General features: G+C 38.8%; 1 protein-coding gene across 1 annotated transcript in view; it reads left to right on the top strand.

The window, feature by feature from the left end:
- The first annotated feature begins 1,136 nt into the window (after positions 1–1,136).
- Positions 1,137–27,959, top strand: part of wdr11 (WD repeat domain 11) — a 61,779-nt gene continuing 34,956 nt past the window's right edge. Inside the window, exons 1-11 of the mRNA XM_084947926.1 lie at positions 1,137–1,358; positions 2,265–2,376; positions 3,954–4,107; positions 4,298–4,471; positions 4,800–5,001; positions 10,309–10,474; positions 13,291–13,393; positions 14,074–14,272; positions 15,020–15,120; positions 17,375–17,551; positions 26,809–26,893. Coding sequence (XP_084804052.1) covers positions 1,273–1,358; positions 2,265–2,376; positions 3,954–4,107; positions 4,298–4,471; positions 4,800–5,001; positions 10,309–10,474; positions 13,291–13,393; positions 14,074–14,272; positions 15,020–15,120; positions 17,375–17,551; positions 26,809–26,893 — 1,559 coding nt within the window. The 5' untranslated portion in view covers positions 1,137–1,272. The remainder of the gene's footprint in view (positions 1,359–2,264; positions 2,377–3,953; positions 4,108–4,297; positions 4,472–4,799; positions 5,002–10,308; positions 10,475–13,290; positions 13,394–14,073; positions 14,273–15,019; positions 15,121–17,374; positions 17,552–26,808; positions 26,894–27,959) is intronic.

Here is a 27,959-nt window from a genome sequence, read left to right on the forward strand (position 1 = left end):
TTTCAGTTAAATTTTTATTTACACAAGAAGTCAGTTGGCAGCCAGCCTTTAACGCTGTATGCCACAGTCTAGATCAGGGCCCGGGGGCCACTTGAGGGCCACGTCACCCTTACTTGCAGTCCGTATATTGGGCCAAATTGTATGATAAAATATATAATACAATTTGGCCTTTGAAGTTACTTTTGTTCTTAGGGAGGATTTGTTTTTTGTTGCGTGCAGGGTTAAAATAAGTTATTTAAAAAACAAAAATTTGTCTGCATATTTATTTTGTTAAATATGAACAAAATTATAGCAGAAGTGCTGCCACGCGTCTGGCCAGACACAGAGTACCAATGTGAAAGGATTAAGTTTGCTTGTTTGTTTGTATGTTTTTTCGTACTACTTGAACACTAAAGTGGCCATCCAATAAGATGACAGTGCCAGCAGTGGCCCACAGCTCATTTAACTTTGAGACCCCTGGTCTAAATAAACTGAATCCATAGTTAAAACAATAGCTAAAACAATCCATAGTTTTCATCAACTGTTTCTTCTTCTTTAGTTTTGGATATCTCTCCCCCACATTGCAAAGGGACTCCATAGTGTAGTGGTTTGTACACTCACCTTACATGTGAGACACCCTTTGAGGTTGTATCAAAAATGGCAACTCGCATAAAAATATGCCCAAGCAACCAGGCAACCCTCTGTCAATAAGCAACCGAGAACAGCTTTCTGGTATAATGTGTATGTCTGTCTGTCTGTCTGTCTGTCTCAGCTGTGAAACTGGTATATCTTCTGTGTTATAAATGCAGCACTTGGTAAAGAAAAATGAAAGCAGCTGTTTGTGTGTCTGTTTGTTTTGAGGCTTATTCACTTTTGTATTTTAGGCAACTTTTGATTTCATTTCATTTAATGTATTTTATTATTTTATTTTTATTATTATAATCTTGGGAGGATTAAAACAATAAATGTAGCCCGTATGTTTTTCAGTTACAGTATTTACTGTAACTATTATTTACATATATTACAACTTTTTTTGGTTTTGGGGTTTGTTTGTTTGTTTTTGCTTCTTTTTCTTTTTTCTCTCTTTTTTTGGCGGTGGTGGGGTGGGGGATAGTACTGTTGTATTCATTGCGGAACTTTGTTGCTGGAATTTGTTCCTACACGGCATCCTATTTAGAAACACCATTTCACTTCCTGTTAATATTCACAACAGAGCCGATACAGATAAGCTAATTAATTTTAGCAGTGTTTACTCATTAAATGTTAACGTAGCAGAAATCCTTAGGAAGAGCAATGATTCCTTACACCGTCAACATTAAACTCGCGGCTCGGACGTTAACTGGCACTCTCAATTTGCAGAATAAAACCGCCGTAGATTGGTGAGTACCGCTTCTCTGCTGCTAGCATAATTTGGTTAATTCAATACGCGACTGACAGATGACGTTAAGGAACTGATGTTTGCATCGTGTCAGTTTCGTGGCTTGTCTTCATTGCTGCATGTAAAGTTGTCAGCGTGAACGGCCACTGATAATTTATCATTGAGCCCACAAACATGCGGGGTATTTCTTGTGCAATGTCATGTGACATTTTGTCGGGCCTGATGAATTTCTAATGCCTCATCCTCCACAGCAATCCAGCAGAGACTGTCAACGCAGTCAGACTCGCGTGATCAAACTTTAGATTAGAGCAGCATAGTGCCAAAGTTTAATTTCGCATACATGAACCTAAATATGATACATTTGCTTCTAATGCTATTTTTGCTTTTCACCAGATATATTTAAAAAGAGAACTGTCCTTGTGAATATTTAACTTTATGTACGCATCATATGAGATAAATTACCTTGTGTAGTTGTAGCATATAGTACAGTCTCTGCACTTGCAGCTTTTGTCATTGGAACTGAAAGTTTAGCTTCAAGTTATGTTTGAATTTTGAAATTTGTTGTGTCATTGAGCTTTGATTTTTTTGCAGTCTGGATGCACTCCAGGCAAATATGCATGCAGGTCTTGTATGCACACAGAAAGAAGATGAATTTAGACATGGAGTGGAAAGCACAGAAATCAGAATGCAGACACAGTTGTTGAATAATGCTGTGTTACTGGAGAGGGTGCACTTAAGCTTCAGGTTGACTGGAAACATAAGTTTAAATTCATAATGTCCAGAGTTCACAGTCTGAATCATATGTTATCTTTTGTACATCAATGTCTCACATCCCAAACCATTTCACGTATCTTTCATCTGTTTCTTTCCTTTTCCTCCTATTCTGCCTTGCTAACATGGTCTGTAGGGGCTGGCAGGGGCTCATAGCTCAGGGATGTCACTCCAGTATTCTCATAATTGATCCTAAGACCGCCCAGACCATCCAGGTGCTGGAGAGACACAAGGCAAATGTGGTCAAGGTGAGTTTGAGAAGTAAATTGGCTTAATTGTTTCCCTCAACAACATAATTGCTGTTTAATTACATGAATTAATTGACTCACTGTTGCGCCTCTGCTCCGTAGACTTCAAAATATGATTTAATATATACCATTAAGTTAAGCCGTTGGAGAATAGGCACACTAATGAGGCTACAAAGTGAACACACCTTGTGGGGTTGTATTATTTATGTCTCACAGTATCAATGTTAGCATCGTGTGACCTTGAGTGAAGTACTTTTGGCTCTCTCTGCTTCTTGTAAACCAACACCTGCAACACAGAGCATTGACAGAGAGTCATTTTGTTTGGGTCTGTGTGCGTGTGCATGTGTGTTGTAGAAGAGAAGAGTAAATAATGGGCAATAAATTCTATAGTGATTATCAGTGCCTGGGCTCAATCCGGGCCTTTCATTCTTCACTATAAAGAACACTTTAATCTTGTAAATCACCGCTGCCACAGCAACAAGCTATTCCTCACCACCCAGCCTGACATAAGAGAACTTGCTGAATGAAGAAAAAAGGAAAAAGAAGTACCTACAGTAAAGGGCATGCCTACCTGGGAGCAAATAGACAGACATAATCAATTATTTAAACACCATCTTGTATGTGGAATAATTTGTTATTTCACATATAAAATGTGCATTTCAGTGTAGGGCTGTGCGATATGACCAAAATCTCATATCCCGATATAAGACATCTATCGTCTGATAACAATATAAATCACAAAAATGTAACATTTTCTATAAATTCTGTGAATCTCGGGCAGCTCGTCTTGCGGGAAGTGTTTCCAGCTGCGCGTCATGTAGCTGGAGTCGAGTGTTTTAACCCATGCATGAAACTATACATTTTTAGACATAAGTTGTAAAGGCCACCGTTTTCTTTGTGAGTATTTATTACACGGCGTGCTGCGGGGAAAAGCCTGTTCTAACGTTTGAGTCTAAGGTTTATTTTTTAGCACCTGGCGGCTCTTTTTTAATTCTCATCCGTAAATAATCTGCTCTTTCACGTCATTCAGTTTATTTTGAAAAGTCTCAACAGGATCTTGAGCTTTATTGTGAAAGGTTTATGTGGTACATAAACAAGCGGACACGCGATGGCGTTACCGTCGTTGTTGCTAACGACAACGCATAAAAACAGGCGCTTGTACGTCCGTAGTGTGGTTATATTACATATAAGAGAAAGAGAGAACTTTAAGAAGCCACTACAGTGACCATCAAAACGATGAAAAAATATTGCCGTAAACAGTTTATTTTGCGACACCATGAAACAAACGATAGCGTGAAATGAAACGATAGACGTTTTTATATCGTCATCCGATATATATCGTTATATCGAACAGCCCTATTTCAGTGTTATGCATTTCCTATAATGTCCTTTACTCTCTCTTATCTCCCCAATGTCGCATTTAGTGAAATTCATCATACATCTTCAGACCTTGCTGTTATTGTTTTTTTTTTCTTTTCTGTTGTTGACTTTCTGAGCATTCTGTCGACAAATGTAGAAGGCTTACAGCTTTACCTGATATTCCTCCCAGAGACTCAATTAGTGTTTTATGTTGGAAGGTAAAATGGTCCAGGGAAAATTACTACCACAACTTGAGCTCACCCTACTGTCTGCGGTTGGCCTCGGGAGATGCCTCGGGGAAGATTATAGTGTGGGATGTGGTCAGCGGCACAGCCCACTGTGAGATACAGGAGCACTCCAAACCTATCGGGGGTAAGACAGCTTCAAGACACCAAACATGTTTGTCAGCTCAGTGGCAGTCCTGCCAAGAAGAGACACTGAGCCGATGGTTTGCTGTTGACTATTTGTTTTCATTAGGACGCTGTTACTGCCACTCCTGCTGGTGCGCAGTACACTTCCATTCTCACCTCCTCTTCTCTGTTTTGCTCGCTCCCTCTGTCAGACTTGGAGTGGCTGTGGAATCAGGATGCATCTCGTGATCTCTTGTTAGCTGTCCATCCTCCCAACTACATTGTTCTGTGGAATGGAGACACAGGCACCAAACTGTGGAAAAAAAGCTACGCTGAGAATATCCTCTCCTTTTCTTTTGACCCTTTTGACCCTTCCAACATGGCATGTAGGTGAACAAAATACTTACCAAAAAACTAACGAAGCCTTCGAATTCTTCACTTTGCCACCCACATACACAGGGCATGCTTGATCTCTTACATTTACTGTTTATTGCAGTATGGTTGAACATATCTTATATCTGAAAGCATGTAACTGGTATTCTGTGAAGCCAACAATTTAACCAGTGGTGTTTTTTTTTGTGGAAAAAGATAAGTCAAAGCAGAGACTTTCACAAATAACAGATGGCAAATTGAAAACAGAATATTGACATCTGACAATCTCTTATAAGCAAATGAATCTTTATAATATTCTTCTGTCCTTTTTCTCCTATCCAGTGCTGACCAGTGAAGGGATCGTCTTCATCACAGACTTTTCTTACTCCAAACCCCCAGGCAGCGCTGGCAAAAAGGTCTACATTGCCAGTCCTCATGCGAGCCCAGCGCATACCAAACCTGCACCTGCAACAGCTCCGGCCCCTACTGGTGCCAAGAAGGCCCTTAACAAGGTCAAAGTGCTGATTACCAATGAAAAGCCCACGTGAGTGAAATGAAATTAATTTTCCTTCCGTGACTTTATTTTAAAATATTTTGGATCCTTTTTTTGAGACACATAGACTGTTGTTTATGTCTAATGAAGCTCTTATGTTAGGAGTATTGTATGGTTTTTAAGACGTTACTTACTGAAAAGCCAAGATCTTCATACAGTACAGCATGTTAATATTTTAATAAATGTCTGAATTTCATTTCAACACTTATGTAGGTGCTAAAGGATAATCTGTGGAATACATTTGGTACAATAGTTAAGTCAGTTTTTAAATCAAACTTCCTGTAGGTTATGTCACCCTTTCGGTGTCATGTTTTATTGAAATGCTATGGCTCAATGTTGTTCAGTTCCCTTTTTTTGTCTCTTTGTAAGTTGTTCAAAGTAAACTACAAAGTCTTATCGGTTAGCGGTCTCCAACCCCCGGGCCACGTTGTTTGGTACCGGGCCCGCTAGAGATGAGGCTCGGGTGTGAAATTTATGGTTTTCGGGATTTTTTTTTTATCGTTAACTCGGTTTCCCTGTGTCTTTTCCCGTGTTGTAGTTGTGTGTCTTATTTTGAAATAAATATTTACACGTTACCATAGCGACCAAAGAGCATTAGGGGCAAGGAGAAGGATGTTACTCTCAATGTTGTTGACGCATTTCAGGAGGATGCTGCTAATAAAGTTACACAATTCCACAGTGAATTTGCGTTTATTATTATATTTACAAAAATACCACAGGTTTTGTCTTGGTCGTATCATTTTATTTTGTTGTATTTATCCGTGACACCTTAAAGGCCGGTCCGTGGAAATATTGTCTGACATTTAACCGGCCCGTGGCGCAAAGAAGGCTGGTTTAAGAGGACTGACTTAAGGCAGTCATAGTTATCACTGTTACATGATAGAAGTGATGTTTCTCTGATTGTAACGTATGATATGATTTCTAAGTAAACACCAAGGTTTATTTACTGTCATATGAACTAAATCTCAGTTACTAACCAGGCTTTGTAATGTACAGGGCTGGAAGCATACACTGTTTGGCCACAACATTAAAAGCAGCTGCCTAATATCAAGTCAGTGCCTGTCGTGCCTGCAAAACACTCTGAATGATCAAACTGACTGTAAAGTTTTATCCATTTATTTTACATTTTCAAAAGTTTATTTTGAGTTTTTATATTTTAATCGGTGAAGAGGTTTACAACGAAAGCTATCCAAAGAATGTGAAATTCAATAAGTTTTATTTATATATTTATTATTTGATCAAAACAGCGATGGACCTGCTCAATCTGACTCATTGCTGGGAGAGCACTTTAAACCAGTATTACTGCTGGATTTGTTTGTATTTTCTCAAGGAGGAAAAAGAGCCATTGTCAGAGAAGATGTTGATTCTCTTTGGATCTGCCCTCACATGTGAACAGATTTATACAAATTTAAACAACATTAGCCAAAAAATGCGCATTTTTGTTCACACTTAGTTTTGGAAATGTTGATTAAATGGTGATAAAGTGTTTTCTCTTCTTATGCCTATTTCACATTTTTATTGTCTGATATTATTGATGTAGTTTCTCACATGACAGCTTGAGGAATATTAATAGCTCCTAATCTAAAATAAATTTTGACGTGTGAGTCCAGAACCACTTCTCCACGGTCCAGTTCTCACATTCATTCTTCTGTGAAGAGGGGTCAGCATGAGCGGTCAGACCAGGCTGTTGTTATGCATGCCTATATACAGTGAGCTCTGTACTTTGCCTCCTTTCTGTCATAGCCAGCATTATTATTTTCATCACACTCTTGCCCTCATCAAGGTCACTAAGATTACACTTGCCCGTTTTCTGCTTTCAGGACATCATATTCAAGAACTGGCAGTTCACATGCTGTTTAATTTCTCACACCCTTACTCAGTGTAACAAGATAATCAATGTTATTGACTTCACCTGCCAGTGGTTTTAATGTTGTGGCCGATTGGTCTTTCTGTAGAGTATATTTTACTCCCCACTGTGTTACCTGAGACCTCCCTGTTCATTCGACAGCAAAGCTCCTCCAAATTATGTGAACAGGAGAAGTATTCCAGACACTTTTTCAAGCCTAACCAATAAAAATGGCCCGACAAGCAACACTGTAAGAAGCAGGTCATGGAGCATTTTTGTTGACAGCAGTATGGACTAACACGGTCTATTTTTATGTTTGGTTTGTTTTGTTTTTTCTGTTTTCTTTGGTCATTGCAGAAAAAAAAAACCAGGAACAGCACCTTTCACTACATAGATGACCTAGTTTTGATGTAACTGTCTCTCCAGCACAGCAGTGAGATTCCTCTTTAAACTTAGATCAGATGCTAAATCAAGTCAAGGGTCCGGGAGAAGCATTTCTCAAGAGAATAAGGAAGGATTTGATCACTTGGCATATTTGCTACATTGATTTTTAATTCTGAAACGCAGCAGAAGTAGTGATGTACTTCTTCTGGCTTCTTATTCCATTAGTTGACAAACTTGATAAATTGTATAAGCGCTAATTTAGAAAAAGTTGCATGAGCTGTAGACGTGTTTGATGTGCTGGCAGCTTCCTGCTAGAGTGGTTGTGACTGTCAGGTTATTTATAGCAGCATGCCCCAGTCTCTCTGTCCACCCACCAAGCCAGTTCTGATAACAAACACTCCATTAATCTTACTTGTCTTTATTCTCTTGTGCCTTTCTCATTTTGTCTGTTTTAGTCTTCTATCCATGTGTGACAACTTCCTTCCTCACCTTTAACTGTGTGTAATTGCTATCCAGGATGCTGTATTCCTTCAGTTCGCCTTTGTCTACAGTCTCTACTCTCGCCGGTTCTGTCTGCTAGTGGTTATAAATGGAGGATTTAAACAAGACTCTGTTCTCCCACAGCGTTATCAGAAACTTACTGAATACAGTATGGTATTGTGTGCATTAGTGTCCCATCAGGGAGCCATTAATCTGGGTGTTAGTCACTAGAGATTTGGTTCATTTATCAAAATGAAGTCAGCTATACTATTACATATACAGAGCAACGTCGACTAATGTATGTTTTCTTTTAAACTGACAGAAATATTTATAAGTTAGATATTTTTTTAAAAAATCTAAATAATTCACTAAGACGCTTGAAGTTGTAGTTCTTATGATTATGAAAGAATCATAATGTTTTTGATAAAAGCAGTAAGTCTGAATAATCAGGCCTTTTTTAAATTCATAGCTTCATCTGAAATCATGTTGTGTGCAGAGCGAGTAGTTTTCCACACAACAGGGAATAGCAAAGTTAATTATCTTACCGATGAGTTGGGGGTTCTGTCTGACTGTAGCTGCTCTTCATATTGCTGATCAAAAATGGATGAAACTGAATCTCTTGATTTGGACACATTCGATGAACAGTTGCTAACCACACCGACAAATGCACAGTTAATGCCGGCTCGCTGGTTTCAGGGCAGTACGATGCTGCCCTGCTACTGCACACTGAACATTTCAAAATCAGAGGTTAATCAAGCAAACATTCAACCACTTATTCCCAACACTGTTTTTTAGGGCAGCTGTGGCTGGATAATAAATGGATAATTGAGGACTTTTTTTCAAGCTCAGTCTTCACTTCAGTCTTAGAGGTGTGATTTATGGCTTTGTACTGTGGTGATGTACACATGCAACACCTGCTTCCAAACGCTACAAACTCTCGAGTTTTATTTGAAGCTCGGCTGCAGGTAGTGTGAGAGCAATGGAAAAAGAAACAACATAACATGAAAGAGAACCCGGTCATTCACAGACATGTACAAATGTAATCACGAGTGATCAGTAATGGAGTGACGTGACCGACTGAAATGGACAGGTTTTGTTATAGAAGTATTTTAGGTTGTGGTTTGTTTGTTTTTTGTCCCACAGTGTGAGCATCAGTTCAGTTTTCTGCTGTATCATCTCCAGCAGCTGCCAGTGTGTGTAAACTGAATTTGTATTGTGTAGATAACAAGCTCAAGGTGCTGTGACTGCTGTATAAAGACAGTATTTGACTTTAATGTCCTTTGGGTGAGTTAAATAATAGAACCTTGAGAGTTCTTTAAAACTTTAATAAAAGCATCCACCTTTGCTATCAAATGTCCTGCGTCTTTGATAGCAAACTCACTGCGCGAGCACACATATGTGTATGTACTTAGCAATATGTAACTGTGTGTGATCCTCTGACCGCTGTAGCTTTCATGTCTTATTCATAACAACGACTGAGAGAGCGAGAAGGGCGTGTGATGTTTTGGTAATTGGAGAGCTGAATCTTTGAGGGCTGCAGGTCTTTTTATTTCCCTTTTCTCCCTTTTTTCTTTTTTCATTTCTCTCTGAAGATCTGTTGCTTGCAATCTAAGGTCTGCTCCTTTCTGATGTTCTGCCTTTGGTGACTCAGACATTTTAGCCTCTCTTTCTTTTCTGACTTCAGTAAGCTGCTAAAAGTGTAATTTAGCTCAGTAACTCCTAAAGCTTCCCCTACTGAATCTATTTTATCTGTTACACTTTCCCCAGATGATAATGATCTCCATTGTGTTATAAGGTTTGTCTCTCTTTTATTTGATCTTGCCGTGACTTAGAGGAATTCAGCTGTTGGAATGAGTTATGGCTGTAGACCTGCTCGTAAGTTCAGTGCAAATCGTCTCTTTTTCCTTCTTGAGTGAACTGTACTGAACAGAAGTACCTGTGACCGCTTTGCTGTGATACGGAGAGATCAAAACTGGTTGCCGCCACAGATAATAGTACCTGTCATTAATTTAGTCGCACATGAAAGAAGTCGCTGTGAATAACAAATCAGAGCAGCCAAAAGTAACGTAAAGGAAATCCTTTGCAATTCTTACAGTACCTGCTTAGTTCATCAGCCAACCAACAATAATAAGTCATTCATTCTAGCTTCTATTCGGGAAGACATGAATAAATATCAAGTTGTCCTTAGAAATGAGATATATTTTTATATTTTATATTGAATTTTAAATCTAGCGTCATATTGGTTTGCATGGAATTTGCATTTTTCATATGCATGTGTTGTTGTTACAGCAGAGTCTCATTATATCCTGATTTATCTGGAGAATAAGACTGACTTACTGAGCGGTATATTATCTAACCCTCATTTCTAGTCATCGTAATTTGCATTTTTCATCTTTCGTGTCCATTAAATTGCGCTGAGAAAACAGGCAATTTCAGGACATGCTTAATCCTTGGATTAAAGAAAGTCTTTTTGTCAATAAAGATTGATAGTTTATTATTTACCATTCCATCTAGTTTGTTCTCAGTTTCAGTGTCAGGCTGTTTTAACTAACTTCCTGTTCTCATTCCCCTGCTGTCTGATGCTTTAGGGCAGAGGCTGTGACGCTGAACGACTGCCTGCAGCTATCCTACCTACCTTCGAAGAGAAACCACATGCTGCTGCTTTATCCCAGAGAAATTTTGATCCTGGACCTGGAGCTCAGTCAGACGGTGGGTGTGGTGGCCATCGAGCGGTCCGGGGTTCCCTTCATCCAGGTGAGGCACGCTGCAAAAATACGCACAAAATCCCTTTAATATGGATCTCGGTTAAACTCAAAGAGATGAAAGTTAACCTTAAAACAGCATTAAATTTTCAGGCTCTGAGTTCTCACCAATCACTCACTCTTGACATTATGTGCAGGACATTTTTTAAACCGCTTTGCGCTGACACCGTAGTTGGTCTAGGTGAAAGGATGGCTGTGTGTTATGTGGCTTTAACAAACCTCATATATCAACATCTTACTTGAAGAGCTTTACTGAAATCTGTCTTTTTTATGGATGATTCCTCCAGGAAGACAGTTCCTCCTGCTACGAATGATAAAGTTCTTAACTCTTTTTGCACCCGCCTCTGCAGTTGTTTCTCCTCATTGGGTGTGACAACTGCACATCAGGACCATGTAGTCATTAGCAACAAGGGGGGGAAAAAAGTCCCCCCTTCCTTTATACTGCCTCTCCACAGCAACAGACTTGACCTTTAGGTGCCAATTCACTTTCTTTTAAAGTCTGGATTTCTAATTGGAAATTGATGAATGCTGTGGGGGTATTACACTGAGGATTTGTCACAGCTCCAGTGCCAGTAATCGAACAGAAACCGTCTTAAAGTCGCACCGTTCGCTCCCCCTTTCTGTACTTACTCTCCGTCTCCAAAAGATTGACCATTGTGCTGCCCTGTCATTACACAGTGTAGCTCTCCTTATTTTTCACGGCGGTGGTTCTATTGTATTTGAGACCTAATGTGCCTTTTTGAAACGCGTTGAATTTCATGCCTGAATGTACATGCATGGAACAGTTTGCAGTTATTAGTTCATCTCTGCAGTCGATGACATGTTCTGCTTCTGTGAAATTGCGCTCTGTTCTTTGTATTATTGTCCTATCATAAATCATACTTTATTTGGGTTGTCACTGATCTTGTTTTAATAAACGTCTCTATGGTTTAACAACACAAAGGTAGAGAATGAGCATTTGTAGTCAAGGAGTAAGATCTAAAGTCACCAGGGGCAGAAGCAAAGGGGTATTACTCAGCTGCCTAGGCTCTGTCTGACCAACGCCTCCTTTCTCTAAGTGTTATAAAGTGCTTGTCTTCCAGCCAATTTGCATGACTGATGACACAGTTCAGCAAAGGTCTATGCTCGAGTGTACAGAGGCTCCACTGTCAGGTTGGGGCATACATAGTGTGCAGTTGCCAGTTTGTCAGGTCAACATGGCCTACAGTCATTTTTCCATCTATCAATAGCAAACTAATACAGAATCCATCAATTTGTTGTTTATCTGTTCATTTTCAACAAGGTGCTGATTTACTTTGATTTCAAATGGCTGCAGATTGATGTCTTGCAGTTTTTGCATTTCAGTATTTGGAATATTTTGTGCACTGGCATAAATTGAGTGAGGTATTTTAAAATGTACAGTATGTTCAATGAAATCAGACGTTCAGAAAGCCAACAAAAGAAGCAATGTGAAGATGTCAAAATAACAATCACAACTGAATGCACATATTTGTGAATAAGATGAATTTAACTAGTAGTTTGATTCGATTATCTGTTAAAAGTAACAAGCAAAAGTTCAGTGATGTAGCCTCACCAGTGACTGTAACGTTAATATATTAATTACTGTCATGAGTTAATAAGGTATAGAAACATGAGAACTGCACTGATATAGAATTTATTGTTTACAGATCATACCAGGTGAGCTCTGTAGGGCTTTTGTCATACAAAATGTGGATAGATTTAAATAACTGAACACTTCATCATCATTATTATGTTATAGTTTTACACACAAAATTCAAATCCAGTCCAAATTTCTTTATGCAGCATATTTAAAACAACAAAGTTAACCAAACTGCTGCACATGAAACGGAGAATTACACAATAAAATAACACATGCACATGCCCACACACATCAATAAATATATTCAAAGGATCACAGAAATGGATCTGATATTTATACAACGCTAGAACTGGCCCCAAAACGCTGCTGCTTCTTTGCACTTTCAGATAAAACTATTTTCAGAGCTGTTAAATGCAAACAAGTCATTCAGTGTTTTTGATGACCATCTTGTTGTCCGTTGTGCTCCGAGAAATGTGAATTTTCTGCTATCCTCGCTGTAATGTGGAACAGCAGTCACTTCAAAGTGCTTTATATTGTAAGGTAGAGACCCGACAATAATACAGAGAAAGCCTCAGCAATCAGACGACCCCTTTTGCGAAAGTGGGAAGGAAAAACTCCTCTTTAGCGCGACAAAAGCTTTGGGAGGGGCAGCCATTTGCCACGACTGGTTCGGTGTGAGGGGAGAGAGTAAAAGTGTAGAATTCTGCTGTATATTTGCACAACTCATCATCAGGATAATTTATTAAATGTATCCCTTTTTTGTATGTTAATAGATCTTGCCTGCTGTAGTCAGCAATATTTTAAATTCCCAACTTCTTAGCTTATTGTCCATATATTTATAAAACATGACTATGCCATAACATCTTAAGTCTGCACAATAATATTTTTCCCAATCATGTCATCAGTATGGCTCAGGAGCCTAAACCTTTGGCAAAAATCCCTCCTTTTCAGACTAGCATGAGATCTGACAAGCTAATTAAGCTTAGCCCCTGCTCTGTTTTCCTCTGTTTGTGCCAAACAAATTTACACATGTAGATTTTGATGAGTGTATTAGGGGGTTCTCATGCTGTGGAGCAAATACATTGGCAAATTCATGCAGTGCTTAGAGCAAATGTAAACACCACCTGTTCAACATTAAGTCTCAAATAGACATTTGGCAAAGTCCCAATCACACATGATCCCCTTTTTTTCACTCCCTCTGTGTTTAGGTGATTCCCTGTGCTCAGAGAGACGCCCTCTACTGTCTCCATGAGAATGGTTGTATCACACTACGAGTTTGTCGCTCCACGGTTGCCACTGAGGAAGCAGCGGGTATGAAACCTTTTCACAATGGTGTATCCACTCACAAACTGCACATAGCCGTTGTGCTTTACTCACTCCTCACTTCAGCGCCTAAGCTGCTCCTCACTTCAGTGCTCCATCCCCCAGTCATCATCTATTCAGCCAACTGCACTGCAATTGGATCCTGTAGCCTTTTTTCCTATGCTCCAGCGGGCATTTAGCCCCTTACTGTCTCATTTATCTTTGGCTTAGCGTGATAGGCCAATGGGAGGCAATTGTCTCGCTGAATCTCTCTCTCTTCCTCACTTACTCTCCTTGCTATCTCCTCCACACACATCTCTTTATACCCATTTTCCTTTTTTTCCCTGAAATTTCCTCTTGTATCTCTCACCTACTCTTTTTACTGCCTTAAATCTATGTAAAGATCTCTATGCTCTCTATTTTTCTTTTTTCTAATGTGCTCAAAATTGTTCTTTCAATCGTATATACTCCTATTCTTCTTCCTTTTTTCCCCTCCGTTGTCAGTATTATGAACATCTACTCTGTGTAGACTTTGACATATTTTTTCCTCTCGTTTGTCCTTCTCAATCCACAATTTCCATCATGTGGTTTTTATCTGCCACTATTCTTCCTGCATGTCGACCTCGTTGTACATTTTCTCTCTTCCTAATTCTTTGTCGTATTTTTCCTTTATTCCTTCGGTTTCCCAGACCCAGAACAGAGTGTCCAGGAGCTTGTGTACGACCTGCGCTCTCAGTGTGACGCCATCAGAGTCACAAAGACCGTCCGACCATATCGCATGGTGATTTGCCCCGTCAACGAAAACAAGGCTGCGCTCATGGTCAGCGATGGCAGAGCCATGCTGTGGGAGCTCAGAGCCCACACTGGCAAAGCTGCTGCCAATCCTAGGTACACACAGACGTATGCAGAAAGCCAAATAATTCTGCAAAATTACATTACAATTTCACAGTTGAAAGCTAGACGTAATGGTTAAAAGTTTGACTACTTTGTAAGGTGACTCAAGCTGACTTTAAATAATAATCCTCTGACCTAAATGTAGTCTTCATCGTGACTGGCACAGGTGGGCTGTGCAGAGGGGTTTGGTTGTCGTTGACGTGTCTTTTCGTTTGATGGAGCGTTCCCTCGCTGCTGTCGAGAACAGTTTTGTATTTCTCTCTTAAGTCAGGTTCCTACGTGAGACAGAGTGAATTCTGCCTGCCTGTGAACAAGCCAATTTAATGTGGGCAAACAAGAGAAATCCACAGCATTAAATGAAAAAGGGATGAAAAGTTTTTGCTTTCCGTCAGTATGTGAGGAATTTTCTTATTATAGTCTTGTTTGAATTCATTTGCTTGACAGGTGGGTTTTCTGTTTCACGGCTAATGAGTTGCAGAAGTTTTCTTTTGCGGTGCTCTAAATTGACAGTCTGATGTTTCCTAAAAAGTTTTTTAGCTTACGTTTGATATGATGACATAAATTATATTCTCAGTGAGGTGGTTTTGAAAGGGAAAGCTGAGTTAACTAAGGAAGGTTAAGACGCAATGCATATAATTAGTATGCAGTTTATGAAATATCGCATGTGTTTATTCATTTATGTCACTCTGAAGTACTCTGAAGTTCATGTGGTGAATGATTCTTTCTCTTTCTCCATGACAGCTCGGGTCTGTCGCCGCTCTACTCCCCTGTGTCATTTTGTGGAGCTCCACTGGGTCCAAACCAGAAAAAGATTCAGGATCTGTCTCTTAACAGCATGATTGGTATGCCTAAACACACCACCACCATCGACACTCCACTACAATGCGCATCTCAGACAATATAGTTTGCGGTTTGGAAGGCAAAACGTCACACATGTCACATCTTGGTGCAGCTGAAGCATTCTCATTCTCATCATAGAAGGATGGTTTTCATTTTTTTGAGAGAAAATGTGAAAACTCAAAAACATGAAGGGAATTAGATTAGTGTGTGTGGATGCTGCAGGTCTTAGTGTATCTTTTATTGTACCTCTGCGAGTTGAGTGGGCCTCAAGGCACCCCTTCAGTTTCTGCTTTAATGTGTGACTGCTGGTTTCTCCTCTGTGCACTTCACAAGCCAGCCTTATTCCCCTGTTGAGCAGCTCTGCACAAAGAGTCCCATAGATGCATGGCCCTTCCTCTCTTTCCCTTTTTCCCCTTTTTTTTGGTCTCATCTTTTCTGCTTATGATGTCTCTCCTTCATTTAATTCTTTTTTTCCTCTCCACCCTCTCTCTTTATCCTCCCTGATGATTTAAGGCTGCCTGTCAAAAGATGAATGTAAATGTAAAATTGTAATAGGATGATTCTTTTTTTGTGTTAGGTTTGTCATTTGTATTAAGTGAGAGTTAACTTGCATTGAGAGGTAGACCTGTGGGAGGTGGATGGCATTAGAAGGGAGGAGTTTTCTGTCTCTATCCTTAATCTATATATATCTATATAGATATATATACACACACACACACACACACACACACACACACACACACACACACACACACACACACACACACACACACACACAGAGAGAGACACAGACTGAAGCCATCTACTGCCTGGAGCAGTAGCTCTGTTTGACAGTTGCTGACTAAAGCTCTTGTTATGAGGAAATATCACTGTCATGCAGGTTACTTATAGTCTGTGAAACAAAAACATGCTTGTTATTACACTGAGATGTGGAAATAGCTGGTAACTAGAAAACCATTTTTCCTTTGTTGCAATCTATGGTAGGCACAGTGTTGTTTGTTTGGGGGTTTTTTTGTTTTATTTGTAGTTATAATAACATAAGATTAGAATCTAACTCCAAGCTGAAAGACAGTACATGTCCAGTGTAAAGAAATCAAGAAAACCAAATGAATTATTTAACAAGTGCTAATGACAATTTAAGGTTTGTTCCTCAGGGAATACTAAAGCTCTCCAGCAGATACACAGATAAAGATGAGTTATTCGTTCACAGTGCATTAAAATGCGCAGTCTGATGTGCAGTAATGAAATTTCTTTTTTTTTTTTTTTAAGCGAATCGCCTTCACATCTATGTCTCAGTCTGTGATTTTAAAGTATTGAAGAAACTTGCTGTTACTTATCTCGTAAACCCGTTCTCTGATAACATGAGTGAGGAGTCTTACTATTGGAATGCTTCCTCAGCTACCTCAGAGACCTTTACGTCATTACTCCAGTGCTGGCTGCCAGTCGTGACACTCGCATTACGGAGGGCCCACCCACATCCCAACAAAATGTTTTCTTGATATTTAAAATTGATTGTTGATTAAAATTGATGAGGGCACTAGCTACTCTTTGCCTTTAGTACTTTAACATACCACTAAATTCTTGTGATAATTACAGCTGCTCAGCCTGATAACTAAGTCCACAGCTCATTGAAATAACCAATATTAGTTCTTTTCTATTGCCTCCAGCTGTAGTCGCATTGTGTACAACGTTTCCACGTCAGACAAACAAGTGCTTTGTTTTAGATCAGTAAGGCCAAGTTGAAATTTGTATTCAAAAGACTGCTATTAAGCTTCTTACAAGTACGAGGTGTCTACAGTCTTGATTTGGGATGATTTATTTCCTGCACAGTATTCAACACTGTTTGTTTCACATAATGTAGCATCTTGTTATTGCAGTTCACTTGTTGATGTTGCTGCTCTCAAGAAGCTTCTGTTTATATTTGGTTTATATTTTTTTGACTTTTTGTTTATTTTGCTTGTGTTTATTTCTTCGTTGAACATATTCATACAGATGGTAGCACCCCACTTTGCTGTCTATGTGTTATACAGTGATTGATTTACAGAATGACAGCCTTCCCTCTACATATGAGCTGTATAAGATAGAATACAATGGTGACAGTGATAATGAAAGAAAAGTCTTGATTTAGGTTAGATTTTCCTAACCTGTTGTTATTTCATTATTTAAGGAGCAAATAAGAGGTAGTTTTTCACATTATGTCCAACTTAACACTTGACGTCTTGTCTTTTTATTTTATCTTTTTTTTTCCATCTCCAGGTCAGACCTTGATAGCCGGTGAGACACTTCCTACATCTTCCCACCAGCAAGAAGTCCAGCTGAAGTTCCTGCTAACCGGTTTGCTGTCTGGTCTGCCACTGCCACCATTTGCCATCCGAATGTGTCCACCTCTTACCACCAAAAATATCAACCACTATCAACCCCTTCTGGCTGTAGGTAGGTAATAGGAAACCAGTTACTCACAGTCACGCAATTCTGCAAAACTTTATGACAAATGAGTCATTACCGCTGGCATTATGGGGTTTCTGTTTTTCTGGAAAAAAACAAAACAAAAAAAACCTATTGATTTGTTATATCATCATTTAATCATTAATAAACACGTAACAGAGTTAATTTTACTGGACGTTGGTAAATTCTGCAGAAACTGTAAATGCAGCTAATTCTAGTCTAAATGTCGTGTTTTTGTTGAACTGTATACGTTCGATTTGCTTTCTTTTGAGTTCACATTGGCAGTCCTACAAGTCCACTAAAGATTTCAACACAGTACTGCTACTGTTTTATCATCATTACCTACTATTATTGACAAGTCCTTGATACACAACCAAGTGAATTAGATGTCAAAGCATTTGTAAATTAATGGTGGCAAAACATTTAAACATTGACTGTATTGTGAGTAATTGTCAAGCTGGGTAAGTTAATGTTGACGAGCACTTTGGTATTTGAGACCGAGTTCGCGGCCCACTGAGGAGCGAAAAAGGACTTTGGTTCTATTATTCGGGGACAATTCTTCCTTCGTAGCTGGCCGGGATATCTTTTGCATTTGTTCATTTTTTTTTTAAAACACTTCTGTAACTCAAACTGGATTCACCTTTGGTTACCTTGGAAACTAGTGCTGCGTTTTTCAAACCTCCCATCTCTCAGTGTGAAGATGCATGTTGACTGCAGACGATAATTAAACATCACCGACACTGGAATGGTAAGAAGAAAACAAGCTTTCTTTAGTTCATTTCATTTGTAATTGATGTTCTATAGCGTGGAGGGCTTTACCGTAGAAGTGCACAAAAGTGACATAAATAGTTTTATTTTTTATGTATTCTTTTCTAAATGTGGTTCATTTCCAAGCTGCAGTTATTTAAAAAGAAATTAGATAGAAGGCCTATGTATTGTTTCTCTGTTTACTATCTACCTGGATTAGCTTTCTTATTGCTACTTACAAAAATCTTTTCATTATTAGGTTGTTTGTTTGGTTTTTTTTTCAATTATAAAGGTCAGATGAGTTTTCATTGACATGTTTGGGTGATGATTTTTAATGCAATTGCCGTTGTTGCTGCAGTGTTTTAGCATTTTACCGTCTTTATTATTTCTGTTTGTTTATGCCAGAGGGGATTTAAAGATGGAGGAATGCCTGATAGAAGACTAACACCAACAAAAAAAACAGATATAATTCATGGATTTAAGTTCTTTAATGGATATTTACTGTGTGTAAAATTTCCATCTCTGCTTCTTCTGTTGGCATTTAGTAGCTATAAAGACATTTTATTGTAATGTCATTACAAAAGGGATCAACAGCAGTTGTAACACTTAAAGTGATCTTATTTTGGCCCCGGTGCACTGATTACATCCCACAGATGACTCGTATTTCCTTAAAGCAGCTAATACTTAAAGAAAAAGCTCTTATTCACTATTATTATTATTCACAGAATCTTAAGTGATAGTTGTTATATACCGCTTTATACTACAGACTAGAGACCAGTGTGTACCTGCCTATATTTATAAGGCTTCCAGAATGAGTAGTAAAATAAATATATATATATATATATATATATATATATATATATATATATATATATATATATATATATATAAAAATAAAATATTGTGATTTCAGAACCCCTGAGAACTGCCCTGAGCAATAAATTCCACAATCCGACTGTGCCATTTTTTTTTTTCTGTTTTTTAAGACAGAGAAAGCCCCTTATTCAGTTCGTTTTGGATGTAGCTGCTGCTACTGTCAGATACGGGCACAGACATTCTTTTAGTTTTATAGAAAATTTCAAAAGGTTATCAAAAGATAATTGACTTAATGTTTCACTTCTACCATGCCCAGTTTTTCTGTGCGTCAGGAGACCTCTTCCTGTGTGATTTGCTAATCTTACTACACTGTTATGACTGGCTTTTTTTTAATTGTCCATCTCTGTTTGCTTCACAGAACCACAGCTGAAAATATCCGGACAGACCTCATGATGAGTGTGAAGATGTTTTCAGTGAATAACAGCTGGATCAGTCTATCCACACTGTAGAAAAACAGCATTGCTGTAACCAATGTGGGAAAGTTCCCTGTATTTATGAGATTGGAATTGTTATCACCTTATTCAGACAGAGGCTCAGCCTCACAAGTTTGGCAAGTGTGCCAAATGCTTCCACTGCTTGTATTTTTCAAACTCTATGAGCTAATAAAGAAAATACATTTCAGTTCAGGTTTATTGATATAGCACCAAATCACAATAACAGTCACTACAAAGTGCTTTACACAGCATTCTGGAGAAAACCCAGACATTCAAATGACCCCCTATGTGCAAAGACCGCGTGAAGGTGGGCTGGAGAAACCTCTCTGAGCAGAACCAGGCTCAGAGAGGGGCAGCCATCTGTCGTGACTGGTTGGGGCGGGGGCAGGAAAAAAAAACAAAGCATAGGGAGACAGGCAAAAACACAGACTGAGAGAGAAAGAAGATGAAAAAGTAATGACATCTTGCAGTGGTAAATAAACAACAACAACAGAAAATCGTGAATCCCCAATGTGGGATAATAATATTTTCATTCTATTCTAAACACCTGGAAAGGGAAAAGAGGTGAATGGAGAAGTGCTCAGTGTGTCACAATGTAGCATATCACAGCTGTCCCACAGCAGCCTGAGCCAACTGCAGCGTGATTAAGGGGATAGTTCAATGTCACCTGTTCCAATCCGAACTATAATCTTTATCAAAAAGGAAAGTTTTAAGTAGAGAGAGAGTGTCTGTCACCCAAATCCAAACTGTGAGATGGCTCCACAGGGGAGGGACCTGATAGCTGAAGCCTCTGCCTCAGCTATCAGGCTGAGGCAATTCTACTTTTATTCTATCCAAGGAATCACGAGTAAGTCTGCTGTCTGAGAGCGAAGTGCTTGGTTAAGAAAGGACAATGAGGTTTTTAAGATATGATGAGACCTGATAGTTCATGAGAAGGATTTAAAGTTCAATTCTGGATTTAACAGGAAAAAATATCTGAGAGAAATATGATCCTTCTCTCTTGTCCCTGTATTAACTGGAGGCTTTTTATGGAACTTTTAGAACAACCTGATGATAATAATGAATTACAATAGTCTAATTGTAATTGATTAGCCTAGAAGTCATGAATGAACTAGGTTTACGGCATCACTCTCAGTCTTACATATTTGTTTAATATGCTCATTGAAGGACATGTCCTGATCAAAAGTGACCTGAAGATTAGCACAAACTAGCACAAAATATGCATGTCACCTCACTGTTGCATGTTTAAGCAGATATCAGCAGCCTATATATATATATCTATATTTCTCTCCTTGCTCAAGAGTGGCTTGTAGCCTAAAAAGGGGGGAAATGGACTTATAAAATGAGTAATATCAAACAGTGATGATTTTATTTATTGTTCCCAACAGCTTAGCAATCTCCATTAAACGATTGGCTGCAAAATACAATAAAATAAAATGAAGTCCCACCGATACCAACAGTGCAATTTCAGCTTTAGAAGTGGTGTCTGGAGAAATTATAGTTTCTAGCTGTGTAGGAAAGCCAATTAAGACGAGGCTAACTCTAACAGATAAATAGATAGTAAAGGCAATGCATTTATATAGTGCTTTTCTAATCTTATTGATCAGTGAAATGTATAGAGGTGCACTGCCAGCAGTTTGATTTCTAAAAGAATGCCAAGTTGAAGACACAAATGGATGTTTATCAGCAACTGTTTGGCTCGCCATACCGAAGCACAGAAGGGTTCGTTTTGTTTTTATGTTTATTAAATTTGACTCATCTCTGCCGTTCTTGCCGTCATGTGTAACTACCACAGATCTGTTTGAGGAAAAGCCTGGTTGGATTTTATCAAAGTTTGTTTGTAAATATCCAGTGAGTGAAGAATGCTTTAGAGGGAGACGAGATGAAATGATTATGCAGCTATAAGCTGCAGCTGCGCATTTTAATTTCATGCTCATCGACACTCTTTGTTAACGCTCTAGGGTTTTTTTTTCCCCAGTTGACTCAAAAAATATATAAACATAAATTTGATTCAGTTTGTCACCTTAAGAGTTTTTGCTGCAAAGTTAAACACACACACAAAAATGAACGCTATTCAAATTGTCATCATTTTTTTTGTCCCTAACAGGGAGTTAACAGAGCTGATATGAAGCCAAGCAAGTTAAACAGGTCTTTGTTTCAAATAGCAACATAATCTCAAGTTTGAGCTGGAAAAAAACAACTCAAAATTGATTTTTTTCAAATAAAGTGCATGTCAGGATTTGTGAATATGCATATCATTGCTGTAATTTATGTCCTTGAGGCAGACGGTGAGTAAGTAGCAGGCCATCAAATTCTACTGTGCGGTCTCTGTAAATGATGGCACAAGGCATAGACTTAATCTGAAGTATCATCCTCTGTTATTACTCTCCTAAGACAGCTGCCAGGCAAAAGAGAAAGAGAGAAAGAAGCAGTCAAAGTTTGGATTTATTAGTTTTAGATCGGCATAGCAATTTTGTTTTCCCTCCTCACTACAGTAATGATGCATAAAATTATGAAAGTCTAAATTTGAAGGGAAAATTAAGAGCAGGATTGTGTTTCTTTCCCCTCATTTTGCCATTGCTTTTCATGTGTGTAGACATGCGCGCGCACACACTCGTGGTTCTGTGCCAAATTCCATTTTAAGTCTAGGCAGGCTGCTTTTCGCTCCCCGTTGCAGCAAACCTTCAGTTTAGTTGTCAGGCTGAAAAATAGGCTACACTTTGTCCCCTGACATTGGACACATAAATTAATCATACCTTAAAGATACATTGCCTGCTTTATACCTACAGACAGGCAGATGAATAATAATACCTTCAAGCTCTACGTCTTACAACCATTTTCTTGGTCTGTTTACTTTTGCTATACACCTGTCAGGTCCACAGTTATGGAAGACAGAACTTTCTTAAGTTCACTGCACATTATCGCCTAATTAGTGCAATAGTTCTAAAAGAGCTAAGGGGAAAACCTAAAACTGTTAATAGCAAATTGTCTTAGGTGTGTGTGTGTTTTTGTTAAGGAGTGAAATGAATGAAGAGGTAGCAATAGTAGAAAAACTGACCCTCCCCAATTTAACAAGGGATTGGAGTGGCTGCTCATCCTGCTGCAGATGGTGTGGGGTGACTTGGCACAGCTGGCGCTCGGTAGCATTTTGAATCTAAAGCTAGAACAGGATGATTAGGTTTTCTTTGCACATCATTTGGCAAGTCCCCGTTGTCATCTTGCACAGTCAAGTAGTTAAACAGTCTCTAGCTGCATTATTGAAATGTGTCTTTTGTTCCACTTCCAGTGAAATGCCTTGTGAATAATAAGTTTGAAGGTCTGGCTAATTACACCGAGGATTTAGAAGGAGAATCACAATCTCTGCTGAAAGGTGGAGGCAGCGTCCAGATAATTCAGAAGCTGAAGTGTGTTTAATTAAAATGGTATCTTGAGGCTCATTTATAGCCACTTTATTTTATTAGCACAGTTAGAGGGAATGCGCACACAAAGTACAAGTTACAATAATATTAAATATTGCATTTGGAGAGTTGGAGTCTGTTACTCGCTGTGTCATTGCGCTCAGATTACTGTAATGTCATATCTAATGTCATATCTACAATTCCTGTCTGCAAATACAAAGCACTAAACAGTCTCTCGAGTCAAGATCTCACTGTCAAGATTTTTTCAATCTACAGTTTTATTTTATTTTATCTTTTTGTCTGTTTTCTAATTTAGTTTCCTGTTTCCTGTTGTGAAGTACTTTGTGAATTTGAAATGTGCTTAATAAATAAACTTTTAAACTTACTTTACCTACTTACGCTATCATCAAATGCAAAACGAGTCAAGGTTACGTTGTCTTGATGCGCGCTCAACCATCCAGGTAAGTAAATCCCTTGGTTGTTTCTGTTCATCTTGACGCAGCGTTTTCAGTGGGAGAAACGTTTCTTCTTCAGTCTCAGCTGACTGCAAGCTTCCCCAACCTTATAAACAGTACATTTGCACAATAACTGAAACCAGTCCACTGAATGAACAATGGGCTGTGAGGTCAGTTCCTTGATCATTAATGATCAATGAGTCAAAGTTACAGTAGCATTTCTCACCTCCTCAGTATTGATGCCACGGTTGGCACTGGGGCAGGTATTCTAGGGGGTGTTGGTATATTTTACTTATCCTATTTACTTGATCAGTAAATCCAGATTGATTCACGCATGAGTGCTTGGCACATGCAGTATCATTTTCTTGGCCTCTGTTCCAGTCGGCATTAGGCTTCTCCCTAATGTGTGCACAAGTTAAAGAGGAGAAACACTGAGTTCTCAGTTGTGAGACACTAGTCAGGGGAGCAGCTAAGGATACAGACTTTTTACACCTTCTATTGGTGCAATTAAAGCAGGAGATGCACCTACTGCTGATGGTGTGAAAGCACTGAGGTTTGAAATTGCCTTCCACAGTTTCATCACAGTTAGACAAAGTGCAGGGATTCCCAACTCTGTTTTCTTCATTTCCGTCTCTCACTTTCCCCTCTGCCAGTCTTTTTTGCTCTTGGTCTCCTCTCTTAGGAAAGGTTACAGAAGCTCTGTACCCAAGGAGCTTCCCAAAATCACTGCTGTCTGGTCTCCTGTTTAAAGAGTTGTAAGCCTTGGGGGATCTGACAGCTCCATTACTGATAGGTACAAGGCCCACACCCTTCTTATTCAGTGGCTTATACAAACACTGACAGACTGATATCCCTTCCAGCCTTCTAATATTTATTTATCCACACTTTCCTGACAGCTACACTCCACTGTGTGGTTTGGACCGCAGAAAATAGATGATTTAAATAAAGTATCAATAAAGCAAAATCTAAATTTATCAATAACAAATATACAAAATAAACATGAAGGCAGCTACTGTGCCTCAGAAAGCAAAGCAATTATCGGATTGATGGATTTTAATTATCAGCTCCAGTGGCCTGTCAGAGAGGAATCGGGATTGTAGCCCACAAAAGAATCCATTCAAAGCTTCCACTTTATAATGTCTCTTTTCTTTTTCTATCTTTCCCCCTTCTCATAATTTGTTGGGTTCATCTGCAGATGGAGTTCAGAGCTGTCATCAGTTGCACTTGGTATTGAAACATTAATTTTTGGATTAGGATAAAATGATTTCTGGTACTCTCAAGGAATTCATGAGGTTAAATGGGAAGGTGCAAGAATCTGTCTAAATACGCTATTAATGAAATATTTTGCTACACATTCTATACCAGCAATAAAAAAGAATACTATAGTATATTACATAAAAATGACATAAAATGTCAGTATGATGACACAAAACTAAAATATTTTTTAGCTTGTACCTGCCTGAATGTTTTGCATCGTCCCCACTGATCCCAACTCTTCACTGTGATAACATCTGAATGACCTTGTTGCTGTGTTGAAATCATCAGTAAACGCTAGCGAGGGTGTATCGCCAAGTACTATCCATGCCCAAGCCAAAACAGAATGTTTAAAGGATGAACTTTTGATTAAAATTAATGATTCATTTTTGTAATAGTTAACTCCCGTGGTCTTTTTGATAAAGGTTAATTTATGGTTTATCAGTTTATTTTATTACAGGACAAATAAATAGAACTGACAACCCAAGACATACAAACTCTTAGATATTCTTATTATTTTAGTTTCGATAGAAATTGCAAGGCCGACACTACCACTAGCACTATAGAAATAGCTGGTCAGAAAACATCGTATTTGTATTCTACATGAAATAAACAATAGTGTGGTCTTATTGAGCAAGTGTTAGAGGAGACTAATACACTCTGTTTGTGTGGTTAATATGAGGCTATAGCCAGTTGCTGGTTAACTGTGCATAAACACTGGGACTAGGAAAGACAGCTTGCTTGGTTGGCCTTTCAGCAGGCATGCCCACTAATATATTTCTTAAAGCAGCGACTTCTTTCAGTTTTGTTCTTCCAGTGACCTTGCCAAGCAGCTTAAAGCATTGGAGTCATTATGCTGAGCCAAGAAGTGTATTCCAGATCCACATAAAACAACAACTTGACATTTTTACATGTGTTTTTAATAGATTAACAATCTCTGAAGCTATAAGGTGATAATTTGCGAGGTACAGAGCCTGACTAATCTTGCATAAAGTAAACAAACACTGGCTGTGAGGAATCACGCTGCAGGAATGTCATCTCCACTCAGTCCTTCCCTGTTCAAATCCTGCTGAAGCATATTTGTGCCCACACTACATGCCATCTATTAGCAGCACCAGGAGAAGGAAGGGGACACACAAACACCCATGCCACACTGCCTATCACCGATTCCAGATGTTTTGTCAGCATGTGATCATAGTCACTGTGGTCACAGTCAGTATAATTGCAAAAACTAAATGTGTTTCTGCACCTGCCGAAGGAATGCCCCAGACCCAGTTAAATGCTTTCCAGACATCATTAAACTTGAGTCTTCATTAGATATTAGATGCACTGCAGAGTTTGGGTTTTTTTTATAATAGTTTGTCATTCCTGATTGTTTTCAAACTACTTGGTAGTTTTTCATAGTCTATGGTTTAAAGCAAAGAGTGCAAATAAAGGATATTATTGCATATATAGGAAAATGAAATTGGGGTTTTTGCATATGCATGATGCCATTCTACTTTGTAAATTAAGCTAAGGTGGGATATAGAGGCTTTAGAACTTAAACTTGTTCACATCCTTAGAAGATGCAAATGATTCAAAGTGATGACTCAGTTGTCTTAGTTTGATTTTTTTTTTTGTATCAGGGCAAAAAAAACATTTCTTGTATTTGCTCAAAAAATGTTTTTAGCTGCATAAGCAAACCTCAGAAAATCACTTTTAAAAGTGCAATATGAGTATGAACAAATGTTTTTTAAAAAAGTTTGAGTTTGTGGGAGTGTCGACTGTCACTTGCGGTATTTAATCAGGTAAAGTTTAGGGACGGATCGAGCTGTTGTGCCGTTTTCAGCAGCAGATGAAACTGTGATGTTCTCAGGCTGTGAGCTGAATGACACAGGGTTTGATGTGTTGCCTCTTTCCACACCTGCTGCAGTGACAGGGAACACACAGGGGTGTCACACTGACACATCGTGTCTCTGATACTGCTGGAGGCTAGATGCTGCTATGATATGTAACTCTGGCTTGTGACCTTTCTTCCTCTCTGCATCAGCCTGGCTCGTATGTCTTACTCCCTGCTCTCTGTTTCCGTTTGTTCTGCTTAGGCACGAGCAACGGGTCTGTGCTGGTCTACAACCTAACGAGTGGACTTCTCCACAAAGAACTCAGCGTTCACTCATGTGAAGTCAGGTAAGACTATTGTTTCTGTTATTGTGTACAAATTTTTATTCTTATTTTTTTACACTTCAACAGTTCAGTCTCAGTAATGAGCAAGTATATGAACTCATGGCAGTCTTTAGCTGAAACATCAGCTAAATGACATGTTAGACAAATCCCAGGAGCCAGTCAGCTTGAGGTGGATTCAGGCAATTCACTGTCACACAATTAATGTCAACACATGTTTGTTTTTTTTACGAGAAATAATTCCCTATTTGGTTTATGTTTTTTCAAGTATTTATTAGAGTGAGGTGGTTTAACTAAGTGCAATAATCAAATCTTGAAAAAAAAAAAGTGATTTATTGGTTTCCCACTGCCATTTACAGTAATTTACTTATTTGAGGGAGAAACTCAACACCAGTATTCAGACATGTTGTGGCGCCCTTAGCTCTGAACACACACCAATCCCTGAAGTCTAAGCAGCTAATTAATTAGGCTGTCAATCACAGATCAAAGGGGCAGTTCAGGAAAGAGCAGTAATCTAAATTAGGAAGCTTCTTCCCTCTGTTATTAACTATGCATTTTAATCAGGAAAGTGATCATTAAAAACAGATGCCGTAAGAAGCTGTTGACATTTCTGCTAATTGGAACTCAAACACTACAAACACAATGAAAAGCTAGAATAAAACAGTAAAAAGTTTTATTTGTTTTTTTTTTTGTTGTTGTTGCATTTTTCCTTGTTGTCAGTGGCGTAGCGGTTAATGCATTTGTCTTACATGGGAAAGATTCTCAGTTCAATTGACAAACCCAGCCTCAGGAGGAGGGTCACACGCTAGTGGACTTCTAATACCTGTCCCAAGCTTGGATAAATGGGAGGGTTGCGTCAGGAAGGTCATCTGGTGTAAAATCTGTGCCAGATCAAACGTGTGGATCCATCCACTCTTGCGACCTCTTGGGAAATAAGGGAGCTGCTGAAAAGACCTCGTCCTTCTGTTTTGTTGTTGTTGGTGGTGTAACAGAGAAATCCAGGGAGGGAGAAAGCAGTGCATTGTCTGCATTCGTGTATGTTTCTGTGCCTTCTCAGAAAGAGATATAAAAC

Source organism: Perissodus microlepis, chromosome 13 (genome assembly GCF_051167445.1).
Source record: "Perissodus microlepis isolate ML-2025 ecotype Zambia chromosome 13, ASM5116744v1, whole genome shotgun sequence".
Classification (NCBI taxonomy): Eukaryota; Metazoa; Chordata; class Actinopteri; order Cichliformes; family Cichlidae; genus Perissodus; species Perissodus microlepis.